Below are 25,876 nucleotides of genomic sequence, written 5' to 3'. Positions count from 1 at the left end.
TGGACCAGCTCTCCCATCCAGACTTAAAATAAGATCTTGAACTCCCTCTGGAAGACGTTTCCCCCGTCTTTGCAAATTCTTCCAGAGACTCTGGGATCCAGCTATCCACCATTCGAGTCCTTCGAAGCTGCCTCTGAGCCCGAGACCCTATGGGGATGGGTCTCCTGCCCCTCGGGGATCTCCCTAAACTCCTCCTGTTCCTTTTCCCAGTTGGGAAACAGGATAACGGGGAAAGGTGAGGCACGCCCGGAATTGAACCATGGCTCTAAGCTGAGAGAAGGGAGCGGAGTAATCTTTCACCATCGCCCTTTTAAGGGATCGCGGGGCGCCGAGGGACGCTAGTGGGTACGGGTCCTAGCCCCTGCTTCCCCGAGTGGAACGCGAGCACGGGGTCTTGGGCTGTGCGGTTTCTCCCAAACCACTACCTCCCCGCCTACCCTCTAGCTGCACGGAAAGACGACTTTCTCCGGCTTTTCGTGCGGCATCCAGGTCCCCCTCCCTTCTTCTCCCCTCTCGGTCTCCGCCCCCTCGCGCAGAGGAGGCCTCGCCGCTTTAAGAGCCTGGGTAGCGATTGACAAGCAATAAACGCGGAGCGCGGGGCTGCTCTGGAGCCGCACCGAGCTAGGGGCTGCCCCGGGCGCAGGTAGGCGCCCCCCGACTCCGGGCCAGCGCCCACCCTAGGGCCCTTGTTTCCTCTTCGTCCAGGCACAGCCCTATTCTCCGGGTCGGGTCTCCCCCGGCCCCTTCCCTCAGGCCGGTCCCCTCCCTCTCCACCGCCCGCCTCCCTCCTTTCTCGGGGGCTCCTAGGGAGAAATCAAACCCCGCTGCTTCTTGATGCTGGCCCGCGCGGTTAGGGCTCCAGAGTAACATCGGGCACAGAGCTGGTGAGCTGTGCGAGGCTCCGGTATCCGCGAGGCCTCTTCGGGGGCTGTGCGGATTCGGGGGACTTTGGAGCCGGGCATTACGTAAGAACCGCGCTGTTAGCGCTTCCGGGGGGTGGGGGCGCGCGACAGAGGTTGTGTGGGTCCCGGTGCACCCTCCCGGCCCCCTTGGGAGGCCAACACCTCAACCTTCCCTGGGAGGGGGTCCTGGGAAGGGGGGCGCTCTGCTTCTTTCGCCTCCCAGGCTGTAGGGAGGGCGGGTCGGGGTCGGGGGCCAGGGTTAGGGTCTGGAGACCTGAGGGCGGATCGGTGCCAGGAGAGTAGAGCCGGGGTCAGAAAGTTAGGTCAACTATGGGGGGGGGGGAGGGAGAGTGAGGACAGGGGCGGGGGGTGCATCCATTCAGTGACCTCATCCCCTGGTCTCCCGCGGGCGCGCTCGCAAAGAGCCTTCTTTGATGGCTCGCAACACGCCCCCCCTTCCCCCAGGTCCTAGCGCCCAGCCAGTTAGGGCCCGGCTCGTGGGGCGGGGGCTATCCGATTGTCGGTGCGTGCAGGTCCGCACGTCTCTAGACCCCCCGCCCCGCCATCCCTCAGTCTGTCTACCCCTCCCCACGACCTGTCGGTCTTCAAAGTGCCTTTGTCAGACCTTTCTCTTCAACATCTCTTTGTACGTGTATTAATGGAGGGATGGGTGGGTGGGAGGTTGGAGGAAACCTCCCCCTTTCGCGCCTGGTCCGCATCACCAACTGACCCTGGGTGGTGTGGATAGTCTGGAGGTAGGGGTGAGAAGACACCGAGGCCCGGGCGTTTGGAAGCCGAGGTGCGCGTTCCCAGAAGCCTGGGCCCTGGACCTTGGCCCGTAGCCAGGCTGGCTTGCCTGGCACTGCCGTTCTCCTGTGGGCACAAGCCAGGCCCCGCCCTCCCAGAGGACGGGGTGGGGGTGGGGAAGAGCTAGCCGACGCTGTGGGAACTGATTACCCAGAGAAAAACCCAGGCAGGCTGGGCAAGACTCCAGGGGACAGGATCCTCCCTGCCTCTTCTCACCTTCCGGTCTCTAAGGAAGGAGGATGTCTGGAGTCCCCCCTGCCAGTAACTGTCAGGGAGAACAGCAGCAGCCGGGAGAAGGCTCCAGGTTCCAGGTGGTAGGGACCTTGGCTGGGGGAGGAGGGAAGGTATAGACACAGCAGGGCTTGGCACAGGGGCGCTGGCACAGGAGATCCTGGGCATTTCTCCCAGCGTGGGTGCTAGCCTGACAGGGGGTGCCCTTCTTTCCCTGAAAACTCCTTTCTTCCACGATCTTTAGGGGACGACCCAGGAAGAAAGGGAGTCATCCCCCAACCTTTGTAATTTCTGCTACCTAAGCTCAGGTGACCAGCTCTGGCCTGGGGGCGGAAGGGATGGGGCTAGAGAGCGTTTTCTTAAAACCTGGTGATGGTCCCTCTGGGTAGAATCCTTTCTTAGGGTGAGGGGGAAGCTCAGGTGACCAGCTCTGGCCTGGGGGCGGAAGGGATGGGGCTAGAGAGCGTTTTCTTAAAACCTGGTGATGGTCCCTCTGGGTAGAATCCTTTCTTAGGGTGAGGGGAAGTTGTGGCTCCCTATCCCCGGGGCCCAGCAGGCGTTCAGTCTTAAAGTGGGCGCTGCCAGCTGCTTCCCTCTTCTCCCCTCACTCCTGCTGTGAGCCACTGCCTCTAGTTGTCATGGCAACTGAGAATTAGGGTTTTCTCCAGCAGTAAGTACCCCGGAAGGCAAGGGGAAGAAGGGTAGTGGTGCCCCCCTGCACCCTCCCCTGGAGAATAGGGAGCCCCGTGCTTTCCTTGTCTCAGCTCTGCACTAAGAAGGGGCAAAGGGAGAAAGAGGAAGTCAGGGAGGCCTTGGGAAAGTATCACTTCATTTCTGTCAGCCAGACAGACAAATGTTTGTAGAGAATCTACACTGGCTAGGGTTGGGATCCAGAAGCAAAACAGATGTAGTTCTTGACTTCATGGAGCTTACAGTCTAGGAATGCTCATCTTTTCTGCTTTTGACTCAAATTCTGGACTCCTACCACCCCCAAAATAAATAAATGACAAATGGCAGGCAGAAACACAATTTTTTTTTTAAAGAGTCATAAAACCTGGGTGTTCAATGTAGCTCTCTTTATTAGCTTCGTGACCTTGGGCAAAGCAATTAACCTCTCTGATCCTCCGATCTCCTCCTCCTGGGAGAAAGGGGCATGAAATATCTGCTCTTCCTGCCTCCCAGGACTGTGGGATCATGCAGTCTCTGGGGAATGCCCTGATCCTGAGGAGAGGCCCTTCCTAATTCCTTCCCCCATTGCTTTGCCATTGTGCTTTCTCATTCTTTTCTCTTCCCTCCTCCAGGAGAGACATTTCAGGGCCCTTGCAGACCTCACCATGCCAGTTGCTGCCACCAACTCTGAGTCTGGTAAGAAGGGGCTGAGGATGTCCGTTTGTATCTGTGGTTCCTGCAGTGCCAGGCAGGGACTTGAGCGGGGAGAGCGGCAGCCGTCAGGCACTCTGGCAGCCACCTGTAAGAATAACCCTTCCCCCACCGCTGCTCCATCCTGCTACTCAGCCTTTCCTTCAGGCAGCTTCTATGGCCCCCGCTGCACCTGCTCCAGGGTGGGGCCAGAGACACAGCTCAACTCATCTCCGTGGAGGGCAGAGGCCTGTACGCTCCAGAGATGATCCGCAGTATTGCCAGAGGGCAATGGCCTGGGGCCAGGCTGGTTGGTGAGGTGGCCCTTAGGACCTGGCCCTTGGAGGATGGCTTGGGGGTGGAGGACAGCCTGGGGCCACCAGATGGGTAGACTAAAGCAGCATGTGCCAGAGATGGGCGTGTGGCTGTGTGCGTGGAGAATGCCAGCTCAGGAAGCCTGCACTTGCTTCTGTGGGAGGTTGTAGGGCAAGGGAGCGGGTCGCCCAGATGAGCTAGGAAGCCTCAGGAGCAAATTTCTTAACCTCTTGGAGCCTGTGTCTCTTCTATAAAGAGGTTGATGTGAAACTCTAAGGCTATGAGGCGGAAAGAATATTCCTGATAGTAGTATTCACAGTTATGCTGTGCTGCTGGGTTATTACCTCAATTAGCCTGTGACTTTGGGTCCTTTTTAGGACCTAGGTTTTCCCATCTGTAAGATGAGGTGATTGGACAAGAGAAGTGTTCTTAAATTTTCTTGGTCCTGGATCCCTTTTTGAGAATCTGATGACAGCTGTGGGCGTTCCTCATAGACAAATGCTTCTCTATGCACAACATCTGCATTCCACTCTGGGGAATGCAGGAATTCCACCCTGTGTGCTGTCAGGGACCTACCAGGTGCAGATCCCTATGCTAGAGGCTATGGGCCCTCACACTGCAATCAGCTCTGGGTTTGCTCTGATTTGTCTGACATTCCCCTGCCTGGATGCCTCCTGCCCGTGCAGCCCCTTCCCTTGCTCCAAGGCTGCTGCTGCCTCTGCAAGCCATTCCAGGCCTCCCAGTTTGGTTAGTATGTCTCTCCTGTCCCTCCCCTCTGAGAAAGTGAACCAGGACAGTGAAGGCTGCTGTGGGTGGGCTAGACCCTAAACTGTGATACCCTTGCCCTCCAGGAAAGACCTTTTCTCCGTGTAGTAGAGGAACTGTACTAATGTCCCCCAGCTTTGGCAGCCTTGGAGGGCTCAGTGCCCCCACGTTGTGTCCAGCCTGCTGAGCCCCCTGGGCTCTTCCTCTGCTCCAGGCTGCCTGGGCCCCACTGTAAGCTGCTTAGGGGTTAATTAAGCCCATCTCTGAGCCTGTGATTAAAGGCCTCTCTATCTGGGGCTGCCCAGTAAACCCATTAATAGTGCCTGGCAGGGGTGTAGAGGGGGGAGAATTTGACTTTCCTGCTGTAGGCCACTTGATGGGGGCATGGTGGGGGTGCAGTGGGGTCCAGGCAGGGAGTGGAGGCCAGGGCCTGCTTACTCTGAGGACCCCTGGGGCCCCTGGGTGTTATGCCCTGGGCTACTTCTGCCTTCCCATATCCAAAGGAAGGAGGACAGGAACTAGCTGCTTAACCTCTAGGATCCTGAGTTTCCTCTTCTGTAAAAAGATGATGTGCGACCCAAGCTATGAGTCTCTTGGCCCTTCCTGCAGGCGGCCCTCTCTGCTCCCACCCTAGGCTGGATTGGCTCCTGGCATCAAAAATCTAATGATGGGCCTGCTTCTTCTCATTTGGTGGCCATTACACTTCCTACAGGCCCCATAGGAGAGACAGCTGTGGTCAGGGTCACCCGCCTCTGAGGTCAGGGTTACCCTCCCTCTCCCCGCTCCCTTCCCAGGGAGATTCCAGCCTTGGGATCTGCAGGGTGAAGCCAACAATTCTCTTCCCTATGGGTCAACATGCCACTGTCATTGTGGAGGGGAGATGGTATGAGTGTATTCTTGCAGAGAGACCCAGGTCTACTTCTAGTAAAGTAGAAGTAAACCCCTCAGGGGCCCTTTCCTGAGGGTTGAGGACAGGTTGAAGGATATGTGGGCTATAGCATGGACAGTGTTCAGAGAACTTGCCCCAGGAGTCTCCAGACCTGGAGCGCTACCCTCTCTGCCCTCTTTACTTGACTCCCTCTTTTCTTGAATCATGGCTGGGTTGTGGGCCGTTTTGAGGTGGAGCTGTCCCTTTAAATCTCTCCTGCATCCCTGGGTTAATGTCCTGGTGTGTAAGCCCTCCTGCTGCCATGGCAACCAGGGGTGCGTTTTGACCTGGTGTCACTCCTCAGGGAATGGCTGTCTGGAGGCAGCAGCAGTTGATGGTGTCCTCATGGTACAGGGTATCAGAGGAATGGAGGCCCTGGGCTGGGGTAACTGCCAAGTCCTTTGCTCCTGCCCACGGTCCCTGATGTGAGAATGCACCCTCACCTTTTCCCTTCCAAGATGCCAGACTTGCCTGCCAGGCACCGTCCCTAACCTAAGGGGAGGAGCTAGTGCGAGATGGGGGAGGGGAGGGAGCCGCTGCTGAGATGTGGGGTCAGACTGTGAGGCACCCCTCCCAGCCCAGGGTGGTGCCGCTCCCCTCCCCTCCTTTTCCTCCCTGTCTCCCCAACCTCCGCCCCCCCATGGCTAGCAGGTAGGGGGAGACATTTGGGGCTTGAGGTATTTGCCCCGTGCCACAGTGGTGCCCCTGCTTCTGGCCCAGGACTGAGAGTCATTCTTGGGGGCTTCCTTTGATCCTGAGGAGGGCATTGTAAAGGAAACTGGGCCTGGAGAAGGAACGTAGAGGTCCGAGGGCAAGAGGAGGAAGTGGCATGCGTGTTTTAGAGGAGAGACTTCCAGAAGGGGTGGGGCGGGAACAAGCTGGGGCAAAAACCCCACCCCGCCTTGGGTTTCCCGCCCCTGGACTGTGACGGGGGGGTGGGGGGGGTCTCTGAGCACCGCCTCGGTTCTGAAGGGGCAGCAGGGGTTAAGCCCCTGCCCTGCAGACCTCCCCTCAGCCGCCCCCTCCTGACCCCCGCTGGTGCGAACACGGGGTGGGGGGGATCAGGCCCCGGGAGGACCGGGACTCTTTTTCCCACCGCCCCCCTCTCAGCTCCTGTACCGCCCTCCCCACCCGGCTGCTCCAGTCGGGGCTTTGGCCAATCAGCAAGGCGGTCAGGGAGACTGAGCCTTGCTATTGGCTGATCCTGCAGAGGGCGCTCCCCGAGTTCCGCCTCCTGGAGCGCTGCCCGCCTCGGGCTGCCAAGGCAGCGGCAGCTGTCTGGGGGCTACTCCAGGAGCCCCGGAGCCGGGAGTGGGGGGCAGCCATGGCGGGCAGCCCAGGCAGCGGGGCCTCCTTGGAGGGTGTATCCCTGGGCTCTTCTGAGGAAGCTGATCTCCGGAGGGAAGGTAGGGAAAGGTGGGGTGGGGGGGCGGGGGGCGGGGGGCGGGGGGAACTGGCCACTTCATCTACCCTCCTTCCTCGGGGTTTGGGCATCTGGAGAGGGTGCCCCGGGAGCGGGCCCTCGGGAGCCTAAGGGAGCTGGCCTGGGCAAGGGGGCACTAACTCCGCCCGGGCTCTGTCCTCCAAGGCTGACAGGCTTGTGAGTCTGTAGGTGAGGATGGCTGGGGAGGGTGGATCCCAGGATACCCTGGCAGAGTGGGAAGGGTGCCTGCCCCGGCTTCTTTCCGAGGCCACTAAGGGCCTTGCAGGTGTCTGATCAATACCAAGCCCTGGCCTGGGCAGGAGGGGTCTAGAGGGCAGGCTTAGATCTTGTTTCTGGAGAAGGTGGGGAAGAGGGGTCCCCAAGCCATGTCTGCTTCTCCAGTTTCAGTGCCCCCTCCTCCTCATCCCTATTCCCTCCTGGAGGAGGGGGCACTGACAAGAGTAGTGAGAGGAGCCAGGGACTGTACCCAGGCCCCCTCCACGGCTTGAGCGCTGTTATGTAGATGCAGGCGTGGGTGGCTGGGTGGCAGAGTAATGATACCCCCTGCCCATCTCTGCCCCCAGCTGGGCACACTCTGCTCCTTCCTTCCTCCCCCCAGAACCTGCCACAGCCAGGAGCTCCCACCTCCGTGGGTGGGTACAGACAAGCCCTACCTCAGACCTCAGCGGCCACTGCTGTAGCCCAGTGTCAGGTGTTCTCATGTCCTTGGTTATGTCCCATGCCAGGCTGAGAGGTTGCTGATCCTTGGGCTGACTTGGTCTAACCTCTGCCCTTTGGTGCCCACAGCACCCGAGGGTGCCTGTCTCCCCAGCTCCTGTCAATGTTCTGGGCTGCAGCTTTGGCTTCCTATGATCTATATTAACTTCTCAATGATAATAGATCACTCTCTGTCAGAGCTGAAGGGCCTGTAGACCCTGTCTAGTTCCATTAACCCATTTTACAGGAGGGAAAAACTGAGGCCAATGAGGGACCATGACTTTTGGAAAATCGCACGGAATTAATTAGTGGTGCTATTTGTACTGGGTATCCTGTGTAGGCTCTGGCCTCCTGCATGGCTGCCTGCTTGACAACACTCAGGGACACGCTCCAAGTACTCTCTCTCCTATCCCTGAGCACCCTAGGTGCAGGTGGCTGAGTCCTGGGACTTCAGTCCATCCAGAGATCAAGCGAGGAGTCTGTGGCTCTCTAGTTCAGGGCAGAACCTGGAACCTGACAACTGCTTCCCTTTCTCCCTTCCTCCCACCTCAGATTCCATTTCCTGCTTCCTAGACCCTCCCACCTGGCCAGGTTGGCATTACCCAGGGCCTAGAGAACAGGTCGAGGAAACTGTCCCCCTCCCTCACCCCTAGACACCTGCCTCAGACATTCAGGGGCCGGGAGTGCCTGTGCTGGGCAGGGGGGAAGTGCTGCTGGAGAGGGGTCATCTTCTGTGGGACACGGGGTAGGAGGGGTGGGATGGCTCTGGTGTGCTTTGGTCTCCTGTGCCCAGCTAGCTCCTGTGTCTCACTGCCTGCCCCTTCTCCCCAGCCATGCAGCAAGTCCTGGACAACCTCGGATCGCTCCCCAATGCCACGGGGGCTGCAGAACTGGACCTGATCTTCCTTAGAGGCATTATGGAAAGTCCCATAGTGAGATCCCTGGCCAAGGTACAGTGCTCTAGGGAGGTGGGCACAAGGGCACTGGCCTAGGGAGTTTATGGGGTGTTGGCGGTAGGGTGCCTGGGAATGGGGCATGTGGCCCAGAATACCCGTGGAGAGGCTCTGCATGAATATCCGTGCCCAGGTGATGAGTCTTCATGACTGCAGGTGGCCGGCTGTCCCGTGCCTGGCCGGTGGGAGTGTGGACATGCCCATGAAGATGCGTGTGACTGCGGCTGGTGGGGGGTGGGACTGGTGCCTGTGCATTGCAATCTCCAAGAGTTCGTCCTGCCTGTCCCCTCTGCCTTTGGGCATTTTGTGCAGATGTCTTTTTAAGGTCACCTGCCATGCTTCAGGTGGGGGAGAAACTCACTAAGAGAGAAAGTTATTAAACAATTTGGTAATGGCCATGATAGAGGCAGATGCACTAGGTGTTTTAGGAATGTAAAGGACAGATGCCTAACCTGGTCTGGGGTAGCCAGGGAAGGCTTCCTGGAAGAAGGGCCGCTTGAGCTGAGTCTGGAAGCCTGAGAAGGAGGGGGAGGGCATTTGGGGCCAAGGGAAGAGCTTGAGCAGAAACAGAGGTGAGAAAAAGCCAGAAGTCTTGGGGGGACTGTAAGTGTGGGTGTGAGGCTGGAGCTTCAGGTACGAGACAGGGAGTGTAAGCTGCAGACATGCTCACAGGTTGTGGAGGGCACAGGGGGCTGTGCTGGGGGCTTGGGCCTTGTCCTGTGATGTCCTGTGAGTGACATGGAAACTTTCGTGGGTTTTAAGCAGGGGCGTGATGATGGGACATGGACGTTTTAGGAGCATCCCTCTGGCAGCCACATGGAGGATGGTTGGAGGGTCATGGCTGGAGCTGGGAAGGCCAGAATTGGGGATGACCCTGAACTAGACCTGTGGTAACCTAGGGCTTGAGGGAGGGGAGGATGAAAGAAGTATTTAGGAAGTGAATTGGCAATGCTTGGTGTTTGGGTGTGGAAGGTGAGGGGTGGGCGTAGCAAGGCACTCAGGATTCTGTACAGGGGAAGTAAGAGGCTGGTGCCACCGTCAGCTCAGAGGCAGGGTTGGGGCTTGGGAGTGGGGTAGAAGGGCGCCCCCTTTCCTGGGGTAGAGGCAGTGGAGTTGCAGGGAATCATGTCTACTTGCTCAGATTTTTCGGAGAAGGGGAGCAGTTGTCTGCTGGAAATTAGGGATCAGGGTTGAACCAGTGGATTTGGAAATGAAGACTCAACCAATCGCTGAAGGGAGGGGAGAGGGACCCCACCAAAGCCAGGGAGCAGGATGGACAGAGCCCCAGCCTGGTTGTGGCAGGTGCCTGACTTTCTGGGGTGGGGATGATTTAGTCCCGGGATGCCGGGAGTAAAGGGGGTGGTTTTGGTCCAGGTCTTGCGCCGGGTGTGGGCTGTGGAGGCTGAGATGCCGGGTTGGTGTGAAGGGGACAGGGGAGAGGAAGTGTCTCAGAGTATCACCTCTGGGGCCCAGACTGGGAGGGACAGAGAAGGGGACCAGGAGGAGACAGAGAGGCAGGAAGAAAACGGAGGTGAAGGCCTGGGGGCTCTCTGAGGTTGCAGAGTGTTTGGGGAGAGAGTGGAGAGCTGTAAGAGAAGGCAGAGGTCAGAGAGAGGGAGGTGGGAGGTTTCCAAGGAGGACAGCTCGGTGGGGGGGTGGGTGACATGACAATTTAGGGTGTGGCTGCGGTGGACAGGGTGGTCAGCAATGTTCAAGAGGCCCAGAAATGGAAGGTTTGCATGTGGGGTGGCGTTGGAATCTAGGGTACGGTGGGCATCGGGGTGGGAGAAGACCGAGGCAGGCTCAGGGTCTCCAGGAATGGTGGTGGGGTGACCAGGAAGTTGGCGATGATGGTGATGAGACAGTGGGAGAGGGTAGCCAGGTGGCAGCTTTTCCACACTGTAGGGATGTCGGGACTCTGTCACAGGACGGCTGTGGCCAGCTCCAGCGTGGGGTGTGGAGGGCCAACAGGCCCCACCGGCGGGAGAGAGCTGCGCCGGGGATGCTGTGTCCCCGGGGACACCTGTGTGTCCCACAGGTCATGGGGAGCGTTCCATGTGTAGAATGGCTGAAGCCCCAGGGAGGCTGCTAATGGCAGAGGGTATAAGTGGAATGTTCTGGGTAGGAGAAAACTGAGCAGACTGGGGTGGGAGGGGGGGATTGGAGAAAGGCAGAACGCTTCCATTCAGTGGTCAAGGATTGTATTTATGGATTAAAAATAAAAACAAGGAATCGAGCATGTTTCAAACAAAGAGAGTGTGAACTCGACCAGGGCAGGTGTGTCTGTCTGTGTCCTGGGGGCCGAGAAGAGTGCCCTGCACACAGTAGGTGCTCACGGAATATTTGCTCAATGAATGAATACAAACAGTGTAGGAAAAAAACCTAAGAGCCCTGTGAGTATCACCTCCAGGATGGGGATGCTTGGCCACAGCGTCTTGCGTTCTTGCTATGTCTTTGTAAGAAAGAAGAAGTGTGATGCAGCTGGTGCCCCTCCTTGGTCCCACTTCCCCAGCTTTCCCTCCCCTTAGGTGACCACTGGCTTGAGGTTGATGATGTCCTACCCCTGAATGTTTGCCTGTCTTGCCTACGGATGTGTTTAGATGTACACAATCTGCCGCTAGCCTATGGGATTTTAAACTTTCCTTAATGGAATTAGATAGCGCAAGCTGCTTAGGTTTGTGAGATTTCTAGTTCATATAAGTAATATGATTATTGACATAAGTATAGATGTAGATACAGATAGATTCATTTTATTTTATTTTTTAAAGATTATTTATCTATTTATTTGACAGAGAGAGCGAGTACAAGCAGGGGGAGTGGCAGAGGGAGAGGGAGAAGCAGACTCCTTGCTGAGCAGGGAGCCCGACGCGGGGCTTGATCCCAGGACCCTGGGATCATGACCTGAGCCAAGGGCAGACGCTTAACTGACTGAGCCACCCAGGCGCCCCAGAGAGATTCATTTTAACTGTTGTGTGGTGTTCCAGTATACAAAATAGAGCCCGATGTATTTGTCTGTTGGTTCTCCTACTGAGAGACAGGTACGTTGTTGTTGATTTTCCGCTATTCAGGATGGCGCTGCGGGGAGCGTCCTTGAATTCCTCTGCTTCTGCACATGTGTGAAAGTCTCTCTAGGGTGGACACTGGGCAGTGGCATTGCTGAATATGCACATTTTGACCCTTCACACCTGTAACCTGCCAAAGCTGATTTCAGAGTAGGATTTATTAGACCTCTGGATGGAGCAGGATTTAACATCACCTCTGGGTCACGTTAGCAGTTGCTTCTACAGTGAGACAGATAATGAAAGAGGGGGCTTTCAGGATGGCAGAATCTTGGGGTTAGAGGGCCCCTTCCAAAGCATGATTGCCCTCGATAGTGTTCTTCTTCAGTGTCTTGGTCTGATCCACCCGACAGCTCTCCAGTGAGGGAATTGCTGCCTGTATGACTATCACTCACTCAGTCATCCATCTTCAATTTGACGAATATCTATGGCATGCTCACTGAGTACCAGATGTGGTGCTGGGGCTGTGGGAATGAGCTGTCAGAGAGTTTGTTCTCTGGAGGGAACCCAACTCTGTTGGGCTGGGACCTCACCGTACAGCCTAACTGAGAAGTTACTGATGAGGTAGATCAGACTGTAAACATAAACTCCCTTCTCCAGAATTGTTCTTGGGGATAAGCTGGTCGGAATTGCCTCCCAGGAGATTCCCAGGATGGTTCCAGATGCATAAAGCACAATAGAAGGCGGTGCGGACCTTTCTTCAATACTGAGACTCCCAGTGAGAGGCTGGTGGGCTAGGGGGACCCTGTGACTTCTCTCCATCGAGCTGTGAGACAAGCAAGAAGTGCATCTCCTTAACCGCCCCTCTGAGCTCATAAGAATCCCTCCCATCCCCATACGTGTGCCCCTTTGCAGTGGAACTTTGTCGCTCCTTCATCAAAAGGTAGAGTTTCTCCATTCTTCAATCTGGGCTTGACCACATGACTTGCTTTGGACAACGGGACCTACTTTTTACGCCTCATCGATTTTAATGATTATGTGTACAGAGATACATTTCTAACCTAACAGACAAAAGTACTCAGATCAAAGATCCAGTTGTGAAAACTTGGTTCTTTTGGTGAAGTGGCCCATAAACTCAGGAATAGTCAAACTGGAACTGCCTTGTTAGCCATTAATCTCCTTCCCTTACCCTTGTGGAGTGGAGCTTGCCTCTCCCCTCTGGGGCTGTGCAGACAGGGTGGGAGGGGCTGGGCTGAGTAGATATAGGACCAGGGAGGGGCAGGGCCTGAGGGGACAAACCCAGAGTGTAAAGGCTCTGGAGGGAAGTCAAATGTGGCCAACAGATCATAAATCCAGGGGGTTGGCTCAGACGACAGGTGGCAGCGCTAGCAGGTGGGTGACATCTGGGAGGGCTGACTTGGATCCAGCAGCAGGTGTTCCGACAATAGGCAAGGCCAAGGTGAGCAATCCAAGTCAGGTGACATTCAGAAATTCAGGTGAACTGTTACCAGTGGGGACATCTGCCAGCTGGGAGGCCTGTGATCTAATCCATATGAGATGAGATAGAAAGAACATGGAAGAGTCACTGGCTGGCTGTGTGATTTTATTTTGTCTAACAACCTCTCTGACCTTTAGTTATTTCTTCTGAAAAGTGGGGATAATGATGTCTCTCTTTCAGAGTCATGGTGGGCATGGGGAAAGTCTTGGATGCAGAAGTGCTTTTCAAACCATAAGGAATTGTTACAATGCAGTCTTGGCCATTGGGCTAGAGTTCACTGGGAAGACTCCACTCCTGTGATAGGGCTGGGGTGAGACAATTGACAAAGCAAGACAGGGTCCTAGAAGAATGAAGGATGGCGGGGGTGGGGTGTCACTGAAATAGAGACTCTGACCAAGGGACATGACAAGTGGAAGCTACAGTGGTGGGGAGCTCAGTGTATCAGCCAGCTTCTGCTGTGTAACAAACCATTCCACAGTTTAGTGGCTTAAAACAACCATGTTTCATTTCTCATGATCTTTTTGATCATTTGGGTGGTTTTTCTGGTCTGGGCTGCTCATTTCGGGCAGGGTGGCCTAGGACATTCTCCTTCACATGACTGGTGTCCCAGCTGGGAAGGCTGCAATGTCTAGGATGGCATCCTCTCTTGTCCTCTAGGAGGGGGCCCAGGGTTCTCCCCAAGGCAGTCCCAGCAGCAAGGGAGGACAAGCCCCAAGTCCCAAGCACTTTCCAGGCCTCTGCTTGCATCACATTTGCTAATGTCCCACTGACCAAAACAAATCACATTGTCAGTTCCAGATGTAAGAGTGATTTTACCCTCTGGCACACCATTCTCTGGGACTCCTTTCAGTGTTTGAGCTATTTAATTATGAGCCTAGACTTCAAATGAGAATTCCCTGTCTTCTGCCAAGATCAGAGAGGTTGGCATGGGAAGGCAGAGGGAAAAGCTCTCTAAGAAATGGCTCTGTGGTGTTTCTGCTTTTGCAGTCTGCTTCTGGCTGTGGATCAGGAGCTGACAGATCGGGATTCAAGTACCGGCTGCACCATTAGCTAGCTGTGTGCTTGGTCCAGGCAAGGCTTCAGGAAAGTCTCTCAGCCAATGCTGGTGAGAGGACAAAGAGGCCCAATCCCCATGGAGGGGGGTTGTCAATATCTAACAAAACCACACCTGTATCTCCTGCTTGATCCAGGAACTTACGTGGAAGACTTCCCTACAGATAGACAACAGCTGTACCAGGTTATTCACTGCAGCTTTATTTGCAATAGTAAAATATTAGAAACAACGTAAATACCCATGAGATTGGTTGAATAAATTATGGCCCTCCAGTCATGAAGTGAGTCAAATGTAGTAATTAAAATATAATAATAATAATAATAATAATAATAATAATAATAATAATGGAAGATCTCCATGTAGCAGCTTAGAGTGATTTCCAGGGCATATTGTTAAGTAAAAAAACCAAACAACAAACCAAGCCAATTAAACAAATAAACCAAAAACCCAAGGAATCAAAGAGTGTGTATTGTGTTCTATTTTTTATGTAAAAAAGAGAAATATTTACTTATTTTTGTGAAAAGAAACAGAATAAACCAAAACTAATGAAAATGATTACCTCTAGTGTGGGTGTGAATAGGATAGAAGATATGAGGATGGAAAGGAGACTTCCTTCAATTTACTTTTTGTATAGATTTAAAATGTGAACCATGTAAATGTTGTACATATTCCAACAATACAAATAAATTAAAAAGAATGAGAAAAGCGAACTCTGAAACTAAGTGCAGATAAGTGAATCTATCCACATATTAAATTGTTAGCATAAGCATACAGAAAAGGGAATTAATTCTAGTTACTTTTGCTCACAATATTCTGACTGTATACCCTATGTGAGATATATTCTAAGGCTGTACTGTTTAATACAGTGGCCACAAGCCACATGTGAGTATTTATTTAAATACTTAAAATGAAAATACTGAAGTAAACCAAAATGCTGATATAAAATTAAAAGTTCAGTTTCTCAGTCGTAGTTGTCATATTGCTCAGTGGCCACATGTGGCTACCACATTGGGCAGCACAGTTGTTGAACATTTCCGTAAATGCTGTAAGTGCTTTTAGACTATTCGGAGGATAAAAAGAACTGCAGATGAATCTTGACTTTTACTGAAGTTTGTGATAGGTAGCAGTGGTTGTTTAGCAATTTTGAAATATTTTTTAATAATAGAGGACAGGACAAATAAATAAATGTATTAATGTTCTTGGGAAATAAATTATCACTGAGGGAGAAGGGAGGTACAAATACAGAATGAGAGAAGATGAGGAAAATCTTGCAGTTAGATTTTTAAAAATTTTTTTATTGTTATGTTAATCACCATACATTACATCATTAGTTTTGGATGTAGTGTTCCATGATTCATTGTATGTGCATAACACCCAGTGCTCCATGCAGAACGTGCCCTCTTTACTACCCATCACCAGGCTAACCCATCCCCCCACCCCCCTCCCCTCTAGAACCCTCAGTTTGTTTTTCAGAGTCCGTCGTCTCTCATGGGTCGTCTCCCCCTCCGACTTACTCCCCTTCATTCTTCCCCTCCTGCTATCTTCTTCTTTTTTTCTTAACATATATTGCATTATTTGTTTCAGAAGGACAGATCTGTGATTCAACAGTCTTGCACAATTCACAGCGCTCACCATAGCACATACCCTCCCCAATGTCTATCACCCAGACACCCCATCCCTCCCACCCCCGACCACTCCAGCAACTCTCAGTTTGTTTCCTGAGATTAAGAATTCCTCATATCAGTGAGGTCATATGATACATGTCTTTCTCTGATTGACTTATTTCACTCAGCATAACACCCTCCAGTTCCATCCACGTCGTTGCAAATGGCAAGATCTCATTCCTTTTGATGGCTGCATAATATTCCATTGTGCATATATGCCACATCTTCTTTATCCGTTCATCTGTCGATGGACATCTTGGCTCTTTCCACAGCTTGGCTATTGTGGACATTGCTTGCAGAGTTAGATTTTAATTGGAACAATCAGTATTGACTGATGGCTATAAGTGACACCCCAGAAGCAATGAGCACCAACTGCCCAGATCTTGGTTTCTAAATACCATTCCCTGCCAAAAGGAATCTGAGTTACTTGGAGAAATTGCTGAGCCCAGACCTGGGGTAGGGAAAGTAGTGGCAGAAGGAAGAAGGTGCTCAAGGACTGATGGGAACATGTCAAAAGGACACAGGCGTGTTTGGGGATCCCACTGCACAAGTTTGGGATAAATTGAGACAATGAAGATAGTGATGGTGATGGTTTAGAACACAGGGTAAAAAGAATCCACAGTGATACAGAGAGGGGGTGTGGGGGAGAGGGAGGAGGGGTGGGGAAAAGAACAAGCTCTGTTTTATAGTAGAATGCCAGCTAATAAATGTAGAAGGAAAAATGGAGTTAGAAAATCACCATTTTGCAGCCCCCAATTTTAAAAATTGACGGGGGCACCTGGGTGGTTCAGTTGGTTAAGTGTCTGACTCTTGATTTTAGCTCAGGTCATGATCTCAGGGTCATGAGATCCAGTCCCGCGTCCAGCTCTGTGCTGGGCATGGGAGCCTGCTTGTGATTCTCTCTCTCCCTCTGCCCCTTCTCCCCCGCCCCACTTAAAAAAAAGAACTGAGTCATAAATGAATGCGAAATTCATCAGAGAAAGATTGTTGGGGGAACAGAATAGTCACAGGGTCTCGAGGCATGGGAAAGACACAAGATCGCTTATGTAGACCTCTTGCCAAAATGATTAACCTGAGTCTAATCAAGGGGAAACAATCAGGAAAATCCAGTTGTGGGGCATTTTACAAACGACTTGCCTGAACTCAAAAATGTCGCGAAAGACCAAAAGTTACTGGAATCTGGTCTAGATTAAAGGGGAATAAAACGATGTGACAACCAAATGTAACATGTGGTCCTTGATGAGATTGTCCATCAGGGAAAAAACAAAAACTAATCTCTAAGGGGGATATTTTTGGGACAACAGTGAACATTTAAATAGAGACTGTCTATTAGATGATATTCTATCAGTGTGTCAATGTTGAACTTCCTGCGTATGATAATGGTATTGTAGTTTATGTGGCAGACCTCCTATTTGTTTTTAGGTGATGTATGCTGAACTACTCTGGGGTGAGGTGACTTATTTTTCAAATGACTCAGAGAGAAAAGTCTTCATGTATATCCCTGAAATGGCACTCCTTACTTACTTACATGACTCTCCCTGCTGGGCTGGTCACTGGTGAAAGCTGCCTTTCCCTTCTTTCAGAGCACCTTGTCATGGAGCCCAGGGTCAGTGAAGCAACAAGTAGGTACAGGGCCCTCTTCTGGTACTGTGGGCAGTTGACCCTTGAACAACATGGGTTTGAACTGTGTGAGTTCACTTATGTGTGGCTTTTTCTCAATAAAGTTCAGTGCTGCAAATATGTTTCTCTTCCTTATGATTTTCTTAACATTTTTTTTCCTAGCTTACTTTATTGTAAGAATACAGTATATAATCATGTAACATAGAAGATATGGTCAACCAGCTTTTTATGTTATCCGTAAGGCTTTCAGTCAACAGTAGACGTTTTTGTGGAGTCAAAATTTACATATGGATTTTTGACGGTGCAGGATTGGTGTGTCTAACCCTCATGTGGTTCAAGGGTCAATTGTACTGATTTCTTGTCCCCTCCCTCCCTGGGAGCACTGGCCTGAAGGTCTGGAGACCCAAGTTCGGGTCCCTGTGACCTTGAGCAAGTTACTCCACCTCCCTGGCTTCCTCATCCTGGGCTACAGGATGTCCAAGACCATGCCGTCAGGTGGGAGAAGCTGTCCTTGAAGTCACATGCTTATAAGGTCCTGGGGGGCTGGGGACAGCTTGATAATTTTAATGGCCCTTTGTGACAAGAGGATGGGAATGCAGGTTTGTCCTTTGTATTCTCCCTTCTGGAAACTGGGTCCTAATCATCGTTTGGAGGGAGAAAGGGGGAAACAAGGTGTGTGTGCGGGTGTGTGAGGTGCTTGTGTCTGGGTGAGTGAGGATCTGAAGCTGGTATCAGAAGCAATGCTAAGGGTGGGGTCTGAAGTCGGGATCTGAGCGGGTAGGGGACAGTGTACGGTACCCCAGGGTTCTTGGGGAGCCTCAGGTGTCACCTGTTCCGCCCCCACCAGGCCCATGAGCGGCTGGAGGAGACCAAGCTGGAGGCTGTGCGGGACAACAACCTGGAGCTGGTGCAGGAGATCCTCCGGGACCTGGCCCAGCTGGCGGAGCAGAGCAGCACCGCCGCAGAGCTGGCCCGCATCCTCCAGGAGCCCCATTTCCAGGTTTCGGCCCTGGGCTGGGGCAGGCCGCTGGGAGCGGGGCTGGCAGGACGTTAGCGCCGGGATGGGAGGAGACCATGGGACACTGTCTCATGGTCCTTCCTTTTTCCATTACCACCCCAGTCCCTCCTGGAGACACACGACTCTGTGGCCTCAAAGACCTATGAGACACCACCCCCCAGCCCTGGCCTGGACCCCACCTTCAGCAACCAGCCGGTGCCTCCCGACGCAGTGCGCATGGTGGGCATCCGCAAGACTGCTGGAGAGCATCTGGTGAGGCCGCCAGGCAGGACTGGGGGGTGGGATCTGGAGGGGGCGTTGAGAATAACCAGCGGGGACCAAATCTGGTCAGGAGAGGGCTGAAGACGAAGATGGGACCAGCTTTGCCCCGGGACGGGCCCAAGCAGCCCCAGGAGACCACAGGCACTGTGCATCTGAGCTGCAGACTGTGCCAGGAGGATGGGAATGGAGGGTCTCTTAGGAGACCCATTTGAAGATTCTGGCTTGGAGCAGCTGGGCCCTCATCATACCCGCCCTCTATCGCCCCAGGGCGTGACGTTCCGTGTGGAGGGCGGTGAACTGGTGATCGCGCGCATTCTGCACGGGGGCATGGTGGCTCAGCAAGGCCTGCTGCATGTGGGCGACATCATCAAGGAGGTGAACGGGCAGCCGGTGGGCAGTGACCCCCGCGCGCTGCAGGAGCTCCTGCGCAGTGCCAGCGGCAGCGTCATCCTCAAGATCCTACCCAGCTACCAGGAGCCCCACCTGCCCCGCCAGGTGGGTCCCTCCGCCAAGCTTCCCCCCCAACCCCAGCCCGAGGCCCAAGGGGCTGCCGCCGGGGTGACAGGCCCGGGGGTAGGAGTCCCCCATCTCCCGCATGCTCGTGCATTGGACCTAGTCGTGGGCACTCATACACATGTGCAAGGGACATGCGCACATTTAAGGCCTGGGGTACCGCAATGAGGGCCGATATCCATGCAGCCCCCGCACCTGCCTACGTGTACTGGGTGCGCGCATGCGCAACGTCGGCGTGCCGCGTGTCCTGTACGGAGGCCACCTGGTTGGCGGACTGTGGGGGTCTGGCTGCTCTGTCCACCTTCTCCTACCGGCTTTCCTGCATCTGCCGGAGCCCCCTGTGCCAAGCGGAGGGTGTGGGTGGACCGAGGGATCCTGCGTTAGGTGTCAGGATTGTGTCCCTTACCCAGTGATCCCGCCTTCTCAGTGGATGGGTCCATGGCCCCAGGCCTGAGCAGGGGCCCCAGCACTCTGAGTCCTTTTGTTCTAGATGCAAAGGGAGGCTGGTACCAGGAGGCAGTTGGGCAGGTCTGGGGCAGCGTGCCTCGAGAGGGGCATGACCGGGCCTCTTGCATCTTTGTGAGGGTAGGGGGAAGACGGTGGCCTGTGTGACAAACCCCCATACCCTCAGGAGGGGGAAGTGGGGTGGGGGCTGTTCTGAGAAGGCTACTGCCCTCCAGCCTTCCCTTCTTCCCTTGACCCTTTGTGATCCTCGGGCCAGGTATTTGTGAAATGCCACTTTGACTATGACCCTGCAAGAGACAGCCTCATCCCCTGCAAGGAAGCGGGCCTGCGCTTCAATGCGGGGGACTTACTGCAGATTGTAAACCAGGACGACGCTAACTGGTGGCAGGTGAGCAATCGGTGGGTGCCTCCAGGTGTGGTGTGGGGGAGGCGAGGGCTGAGGAGGTGCCTTCTCACTCAGGCATTCACCCCTCAACTACTGCCCATTTCAGGCATGCCATGTGGAAGGGGGCAGCGCTGGGCTCATCCCCAGCCAGCTGCTGGAGGAGAAGCGGAAAGCCTTTGTCAAACGGGATCTGGAGCTGACACCCACCTCAGGTATGAGGGTTCCCCTGATGGAACGCCTAATCTGGGATCTGACGCAAGCCTGCCTGGCCTCACTCGCCCATCTCTCTGTGGCCAGGGACCCTGTGTGGCAGTCTTTCAGGAAAGAAAAAGAAGCGAATGATGTACTTGACTACCAAGAATGCAGGTGGGTGTTGGAGGCCCCCTCCTTGTCCTCTAACACGGCATGGCATGCCCCTTCCCTCCACCCGCTAGTGACTTGTGCGCATGCTCTCCCAGTGCTGGTGCTGCAGTCTTGTCCCTAGGTCCTGCCTACTCGCTCTCCGCTGCCCCTGGCCCCAGCCCTCTTATCCTTGGCCCCTGGCCTCGCCCGTGCCACTTGAGTAGCCCGATGAGTACCCTCTCCCTGTGTTCAGAGTTTGACCGCCATGAGCTGCTCATTTATGAGGAGGTGGCCCGCATGCCTCCCTTCCGCCGGAAAACCCTGGTGCTGATCGGAGCCCAGGGTGTGGGCCGGCGCAGCCTGAAGAACAAGCTCATCATGTGGGATCCAGATCGATACGGCACCACAGTGCCCTGTGAGTGGGAGCCGGGCCCTGCGGGGGGGGGGGAGCCAGGAGCCGGGGCTGCCCTGGGGGCCAGGGCCACATCCGATGAGTGGGTATCTGCATGGGCATCAAGTCAAGTGGTACTTTGGGGGGAGGTGTGGGGGGTGCGCCCTCTGCGGCTGATGGGGGAACTGCAGGCTGGAGAGTGTTCGGGAAGCTGTCCTTTGAACCTGTGGCCTGGGTGGGCTGGACAAGCCTTGCCTCGTCTTCTCTCATGTTTCACTTGCTAAAAACCCAGTTGGGAGCCCATGTGAAACAGGCCCGCGTGTGGTGACAGAACCAGCAGGGATGGTGGGAGCTCCTGGTTCCTGGAGGCAGGAACCTGAGGGCTGACCCCAGATCTGCTTGACCTTGGTGGGTGGCTTTGAGGAGCACATCACCCTCTCTGGGCCTCAGCCCCCCATCTGTGAGCGCTGGGCTGGAACAGTGGACTCTGAAGGTCCCCTCAATATGGATGTCTCGGATCCGTGTGTGTCAGTGGTGAGGGTGAGGGCACGGAACGTGGGAAGGCAGCAGTACTGTGAAGGTGGAGAGGGGCTGCACCTGCTGGGCTGCACGGCCCCTGTAGGACACGTGCACGCGTGTCTGAGGTGGGACACGGCCTGCCTGTGCTCAGTCAGCCCCTCCTTCCCCCTAGACACGTCCCGGCGGCCCAAGGACTCGGAGCGGGAAGGCCAGGGCTACAGCTTTGTGTCCCGCGGGGAGATGGAGGCCGACATCCGCGCGGGGCGCTACCTGGAACATGGCGAATACGAGGGCAACCTGTATGGCACACGTGTCGACTCCATCCGGGGTGTGGTCGCCGCCGGCAAGGTGTGCGTGCTGGATGTCAACCCCCAGGTACTGCCCCAGCCTGCTTGTTCCCAGCCTGCCCATATCCCCTCTGGGCGCTCTGCTACCCTCCCCCCCCCCACACTCCCCATATGTTTCCAGGCACTGGTCTCCCAAGCAGCCCCCCTCTAACCCTCCAACTACTGCTAGGGACCCAACCCACCTAGAATTTTTTTCTCAGCCTCCCAGGCCCCCCACTCCTCTAGCCACCTCCAGTGTCCCTCCACCATTCATCCCCAGGACTCAGGTTCTGGGGCCCCAGGTACCATTTCCCCACCATTTCCAAGTACCTGCCCCCCCAGCTATCCTTCCCCCCACCTTCTAGGATGTCTGTGGGGGATAGACTCCCCCATCCCCTTCTCTTCCTTCAGGCAGTGAAAGTACTGAGGACAGCTGAGTTTGTCCCTTATGTGGTGTTCATCGAGGCCCCTGACTTTGAGACCCTGCGGGCCATGAACCGGGCTGCCCTGGAGAGTGGGGTGTCCACCAAGCAGCTCACGGTGAGGGCTCTGACATGCAGTGGAAGGGGTCTGGTGGCTGCCTGGGAGAGAGGGCAGGCTGGGGCTGAGGAGGGGAAGAAGGTGGTGTTGGGGAAGGGGAGAGGGGCCCACCCAAGGTCTCAGTGAGGTTGAACTTGTGATTCCTGCTTTATAGGTGTGGAAACAGAGGTCTGGGCAAGGAAGTGAAGTGCCCAAAGTCTCACAGAGTCAGGGATGCGGCTAGCCTGGGGTGCAGGAGCTTTTGCCAGGCCCACAGCTCCGTCCATTCTGTGGGGACAGAGTGCTTACCAAAGGGAGTCCAGAGGGCCAGGGGGAGATCTGTGGGCAGAATGGGCCAGGTGGGCTGAGGGCGTTTACAGCTGGAGGGAAAGGCTGAAGGGAAAGAGGAAGCTGGAGGCTGGAAGGCTGGCTGGAGGGAGGAGGCAGCGCTGGGAGGAGAGGCTTCAAGTCAGGTGTTCCAGAACCCCAGGGCACCTACCTCCCCACCAGGTACCCCTTGGAGCAGCCTTCTCCAGATGTAGGGTTTGCAGAACTCTGAGCTCAGGGGTCCATCTGCTGGCCACACCTGGTACTTCAGTTCTCAGGCCCGGGAAAGGCTGCCTGGGCTGGGCTCCCGGTTGAAGTCCCCTGGTCACAAACATAGCCAACTGGGGCCATTGGGCACATAGTGGGGCCAGCCCTAGAACTTCCACCTTGAACTTATTTAAGTCAGTATTCAAAGTTCCCTTCTCACCCCTGCCTGGCCAGCTTTGAGTAGGTAGGGGTGGCGGTTGCTGGGGGCACCCCGGATTGCCCTCCTGGCGGCATGCTTGGGAGGTGTATCTCAGGCTGTGGAGGTAAGGGCGCCTGGTCAGAGTGGAGGGAGCATTGACTTTGGAGTCAGGCAGACCCTGTGCAGCTGCTGGCCGGGCGACCTCTCTGTACCTCAGTTTTCTCTATTGGAAATGGGGAATAATGAGTCCCGCCTTGCAGAGCCGTAGGGAAGATTATGTGGGTTGCAAAGCGGTTAGTGCCCTGCTTGGCACTCACTAAAGTTATTTCCTTTCTTCCTTCTTTCACCCATGTGTCTGTCCAGGGTTGCGGGTGAGCCTGTACCTGATGGAGTGAGGGAGTCTGTACCTGATATGGCTGGGCTCTGGGGAGGGGGATAGATGGGGGGGCTGCAGATTCCCCCTGATGATGGGGGTGATGGGGGGGACACTGATGGCCAGGACGTCCCCTTATGCCGGCAGGAGGCTGACCTGAGGAGGACCGTGGAGGAGAGCAGCCGCATCCAGAGGGGCTACGGGCACTACTTCGACCTCAGCCTGGTCAACACCAACCTGGAGAGGACCTTTCGTGAGCTCCAGGCTGCCATGGAGAAGCTGCGGACGGAGCCCCAGTGGGTGCCTGTCAGCTGGGTGTACTGAGACTGTTCATGTGGACCGCACCCCTCCGGGCTGTGACCCAGAACCCTGAATCCATCCCCTCCCCCAGCCATGACCCCCAGCCCTGATCCTTAGCTCTCATCCCTGGCCGTCTGGCTCTCCCTGGGTGAGGACGGCTCCTAGCGGGCTCTAATCTGGCTTCAGCACAGGCGTGTGCACTGCCGAGGAGGTGGGTGTTCATGGGGCACCTCTGTGCCCAGGTGCTGCCCACTCCCGATGCCCACTGGCCACCAGATGTCCCTCTCTGAGGGCCAGGCTGTGCCCAGGAGTGTGTCAGAGTCACCTCCATAATGGTCAGTCCAGAGAAGAGGAAAGCTGCTCTGGGGCCCTGTGGCCAGTAGGTACACTGGCCCCCTGCCACCTCTCTCCAGCCGCCTTTTCCCCTTGGACTGGCCACGCCCACTCCATTCCGGGGCTCCTCCCACCTCTCACCCCTGGGGCCCAGGAGCAGGCCTGGGGCCCCCCTGAAGGCTGGGGGAGCCAAAGCTTGAGCCAGCTGCCGCCGCCAGGGGGCAGTACGGTCCCAGCTCCCTTGGAATGAGGCGGAGTCCCGCAAGTGGACTGCGCCCTGTGCTTCCCTCACGCACAGCTTTTCACTGCCGAAGTCTCTCCACGGACTTCTCTGATGTGCCCCTGACAGGGCTGCTCAGCTCCCCGCAGGGCAGGGCCGGCCGGGGCTCAGCGCAGGGAGGGATGAGCTGAAGGCTGAGCCGTGTGACCGGGAGCCTGCGACTACTGACCATGGTCCCTGGGGCGGTGGGGGGGGGGAGGCACGTCTGGGCTCCCTGTTGGGGACCACGGTCCATCTTGGTCTCTCCGGCGGGGTCCAGGTGGCTCACTCGCATCAGGTCTGCCTGGGGGGCTGAGGATGGGTGCAGAGAGGAGTCTGTGAGCTGGCCATGGAACAGGGGCTTGGCAGAGGACATCTGTGCTCTAGCCGGCTCCCTGTTGTACAACTCCAGGGGGCGCCATCCACACTGTTTCTGCCTGCGCAGCTTAGGGTCCGCAGGCTGGGGCACCTGGTCTGTGTTTGTACCGTTGGTGTTGTGTGTGTCAGTCTTGGTTTTGGGAGAAGAGAAGGAAAGGGCTGTTTTGCTTTGGAGGTCACTATTTGGGGCCCTTTTTTGGGGGTTCCCCGTTAGTCCCCATTTCTTATGAGACCCTTATCCCAGATTCCAGAGCCTTGACCCTCCCCCGATGTCTTTCTCCCCATCTCCTAGTGTCCCCCTATCCTATATGACACCCTCGAGTCCTCGGGGAGGGCAACTGTGTAAGACAGGAGGCTCCCTTTTAAGAATGCCGTCCTAGACTTCCCCAGGCATCTGGCCCTCGTCCCTCTCTGTGATCTCGTCTGGGCTGAAGCTGTTCTTGCAGGGACCACCCCGTCGCCCCCCCCCACCAGCCAGCCCCTGTCCTTCCCAGTTCTCTGAGTGTCTGATCAGTCTTCGCTGCAGGTTCAGCCCGAGCTGGCCCCTGAACCACTGTGTGCCCATTTCCTAGGGAAGGGGAGGGAGAAGAAACAGAATATTTATTACAAAGTTAGAAATATATTTATTATATTAGGGATCTCATTTGCATTGGCCTAGGATATGCAAATGAGATGTTAAGGTCAAGCCTGCTCCCATCTCATTTGCATAGCTCTGCATCCACTATGCAGTCACCTTTATACTCCTCTTTTCCCTTTCCTCAGCGTTCTTTTTATCCTCAATCCAGCTCTTCCTTGCATCACCCTTATCCACAGCCCAGGGGGCCCAGGAGTGGGAGGAAGAGCTGCTCTCCTGCTGCCTGAGGCAGTGGTTTCCTTTGCCAGTTCCCACCTCACCTGGGGCACTTGGGAGTAGAAGCAGTGAGGATCTGCAGGTGCAGCCCCCCTACCCTTGGTTAACCTCCAAAATCCCCTGAAGGAAAGAGCATCCTCTGATGGAGGTGAAGGGAGCCTGGCTTAGAGTGCTGCGCACCTTGCTGAGGAGTTGGCACCTGACCCTGTAGGGCAGATCTCCTGTGTGGATGCTGTTCTGGCACCTTCACCTCTAGTGATGCCTGGGGGGCAGGGCTGGGCCCCTCCTCTCCTGTCTTCATCCCTTCAACTGCGTCCTACCTCCCCTACACAAGCCCCACTCACTCCCTGGCCCACGGCTGGGTTGGAACGGGTGTGTGCCCACCATATTACCTCTCTGACCCTATCCTCCTTCCCTGGACGCTTGTATTTGAGGCACCTCGGGATAATGAGGACTCTGCCCACACTCAGTGCCGGCCCTGTTGCCCTTCCCCTCTCCTCTCCCTCAGCCAATTCTTGAGCTTTTGCTCTGACTGATTTTCTTTCTTTTCCTTTGATTAAATGTGAAAACAAAGGCTTCTGGGCTCTGTTTGTCTTTGGTTGGGGCCCAGTGGATGGCTTTGGTACGGGGTGAGAGTGGGGAACCCAGCACAGATGATTCTGGAATGGAAGTCGGA

The 25,876-nt window shown here is 55.3% G+C and overlaps 1 protein-coding gene across 6 annotated transcripts; it reads left to right on the top strand.

Moving 5' to 3' along the window:
• The first annotated feature begins 547 nt into the window (after positions 1 to 547).
• MPP2 (membrane palmitoylated protein 2) lies at positions 548 to 25,767 on the top strand. 6 transcript variants are annotated; one of them, XM_027568438.2, is made up of 14 exons: positions 548 to 643; positions 3,242 to 3,305; positions 8,279 to 8,397; positions 17,199 to 17,237; positions 18,083 to 18,235; positions 18,356 to 18,505; positions 18,782 to 19,009; positions 19,749 to 19,880; positions 19,984 to 20,089; positions 20,175 to 20,243; positions 20,473 to 20,634; positions 21,302 to 21,504; positions 21,867 to 21,995; positions 23,228 to 25,767. In XM_027568438.2, the coding sequence occupies exons 2-14, from the start codon at positions 3,275 to 3,277 to the stop codon at positions 23,402 to 23,404; spliced, it is 1,698 nt and encodes a 565-aa protein (XP_027424239.1). In that variant the 5' UTR covers positions 548 to 643; positions 3,242 to 3,274; the 3' UTR covers positions 23,405 to 25,767. The 6 variants fall into 6 exon arrangements, with proteins under 6 accessions (XP_027424239.1, XP_027424242.1, XP_027424241.1 ...); XM_027568440.2 differs by lacking the exon at positions 548 to 643 and adding an exon at positions 945 to 965 and having other exon boundaries at positions 23,228 to 23,404; XM_027568439.2 differs by lacking the exon at positions 548 to 643 and adding an exon at positions 2,212 to 2,248 and having other exon boundaries at positions 23,228 to 23,404.
• Positions 25,768 to 25,876: the final 109 nt, after the last annotated feature.

Source organism: Zalophus californianus, chromosome 16, assembly GCF_009762305.2.
Source record: "Zalophus californianus isolate mZalCal1 chromosome 16, mZalCal1.pri.v2, whole genome shotgun sequence".
Classification (NCBI taxonomy): domain Eukaryota; kingdom Metazoa; phylum Chordata; class Mammalia; order Carnivora; family Otariidae; genus Zalophus; species Zalophus californianus.
The sequence above is the reverse complement of the archived record's forward strand: the minus strand, read 5'-3'. Positions and strand labels throughout refer to the sequence as shown.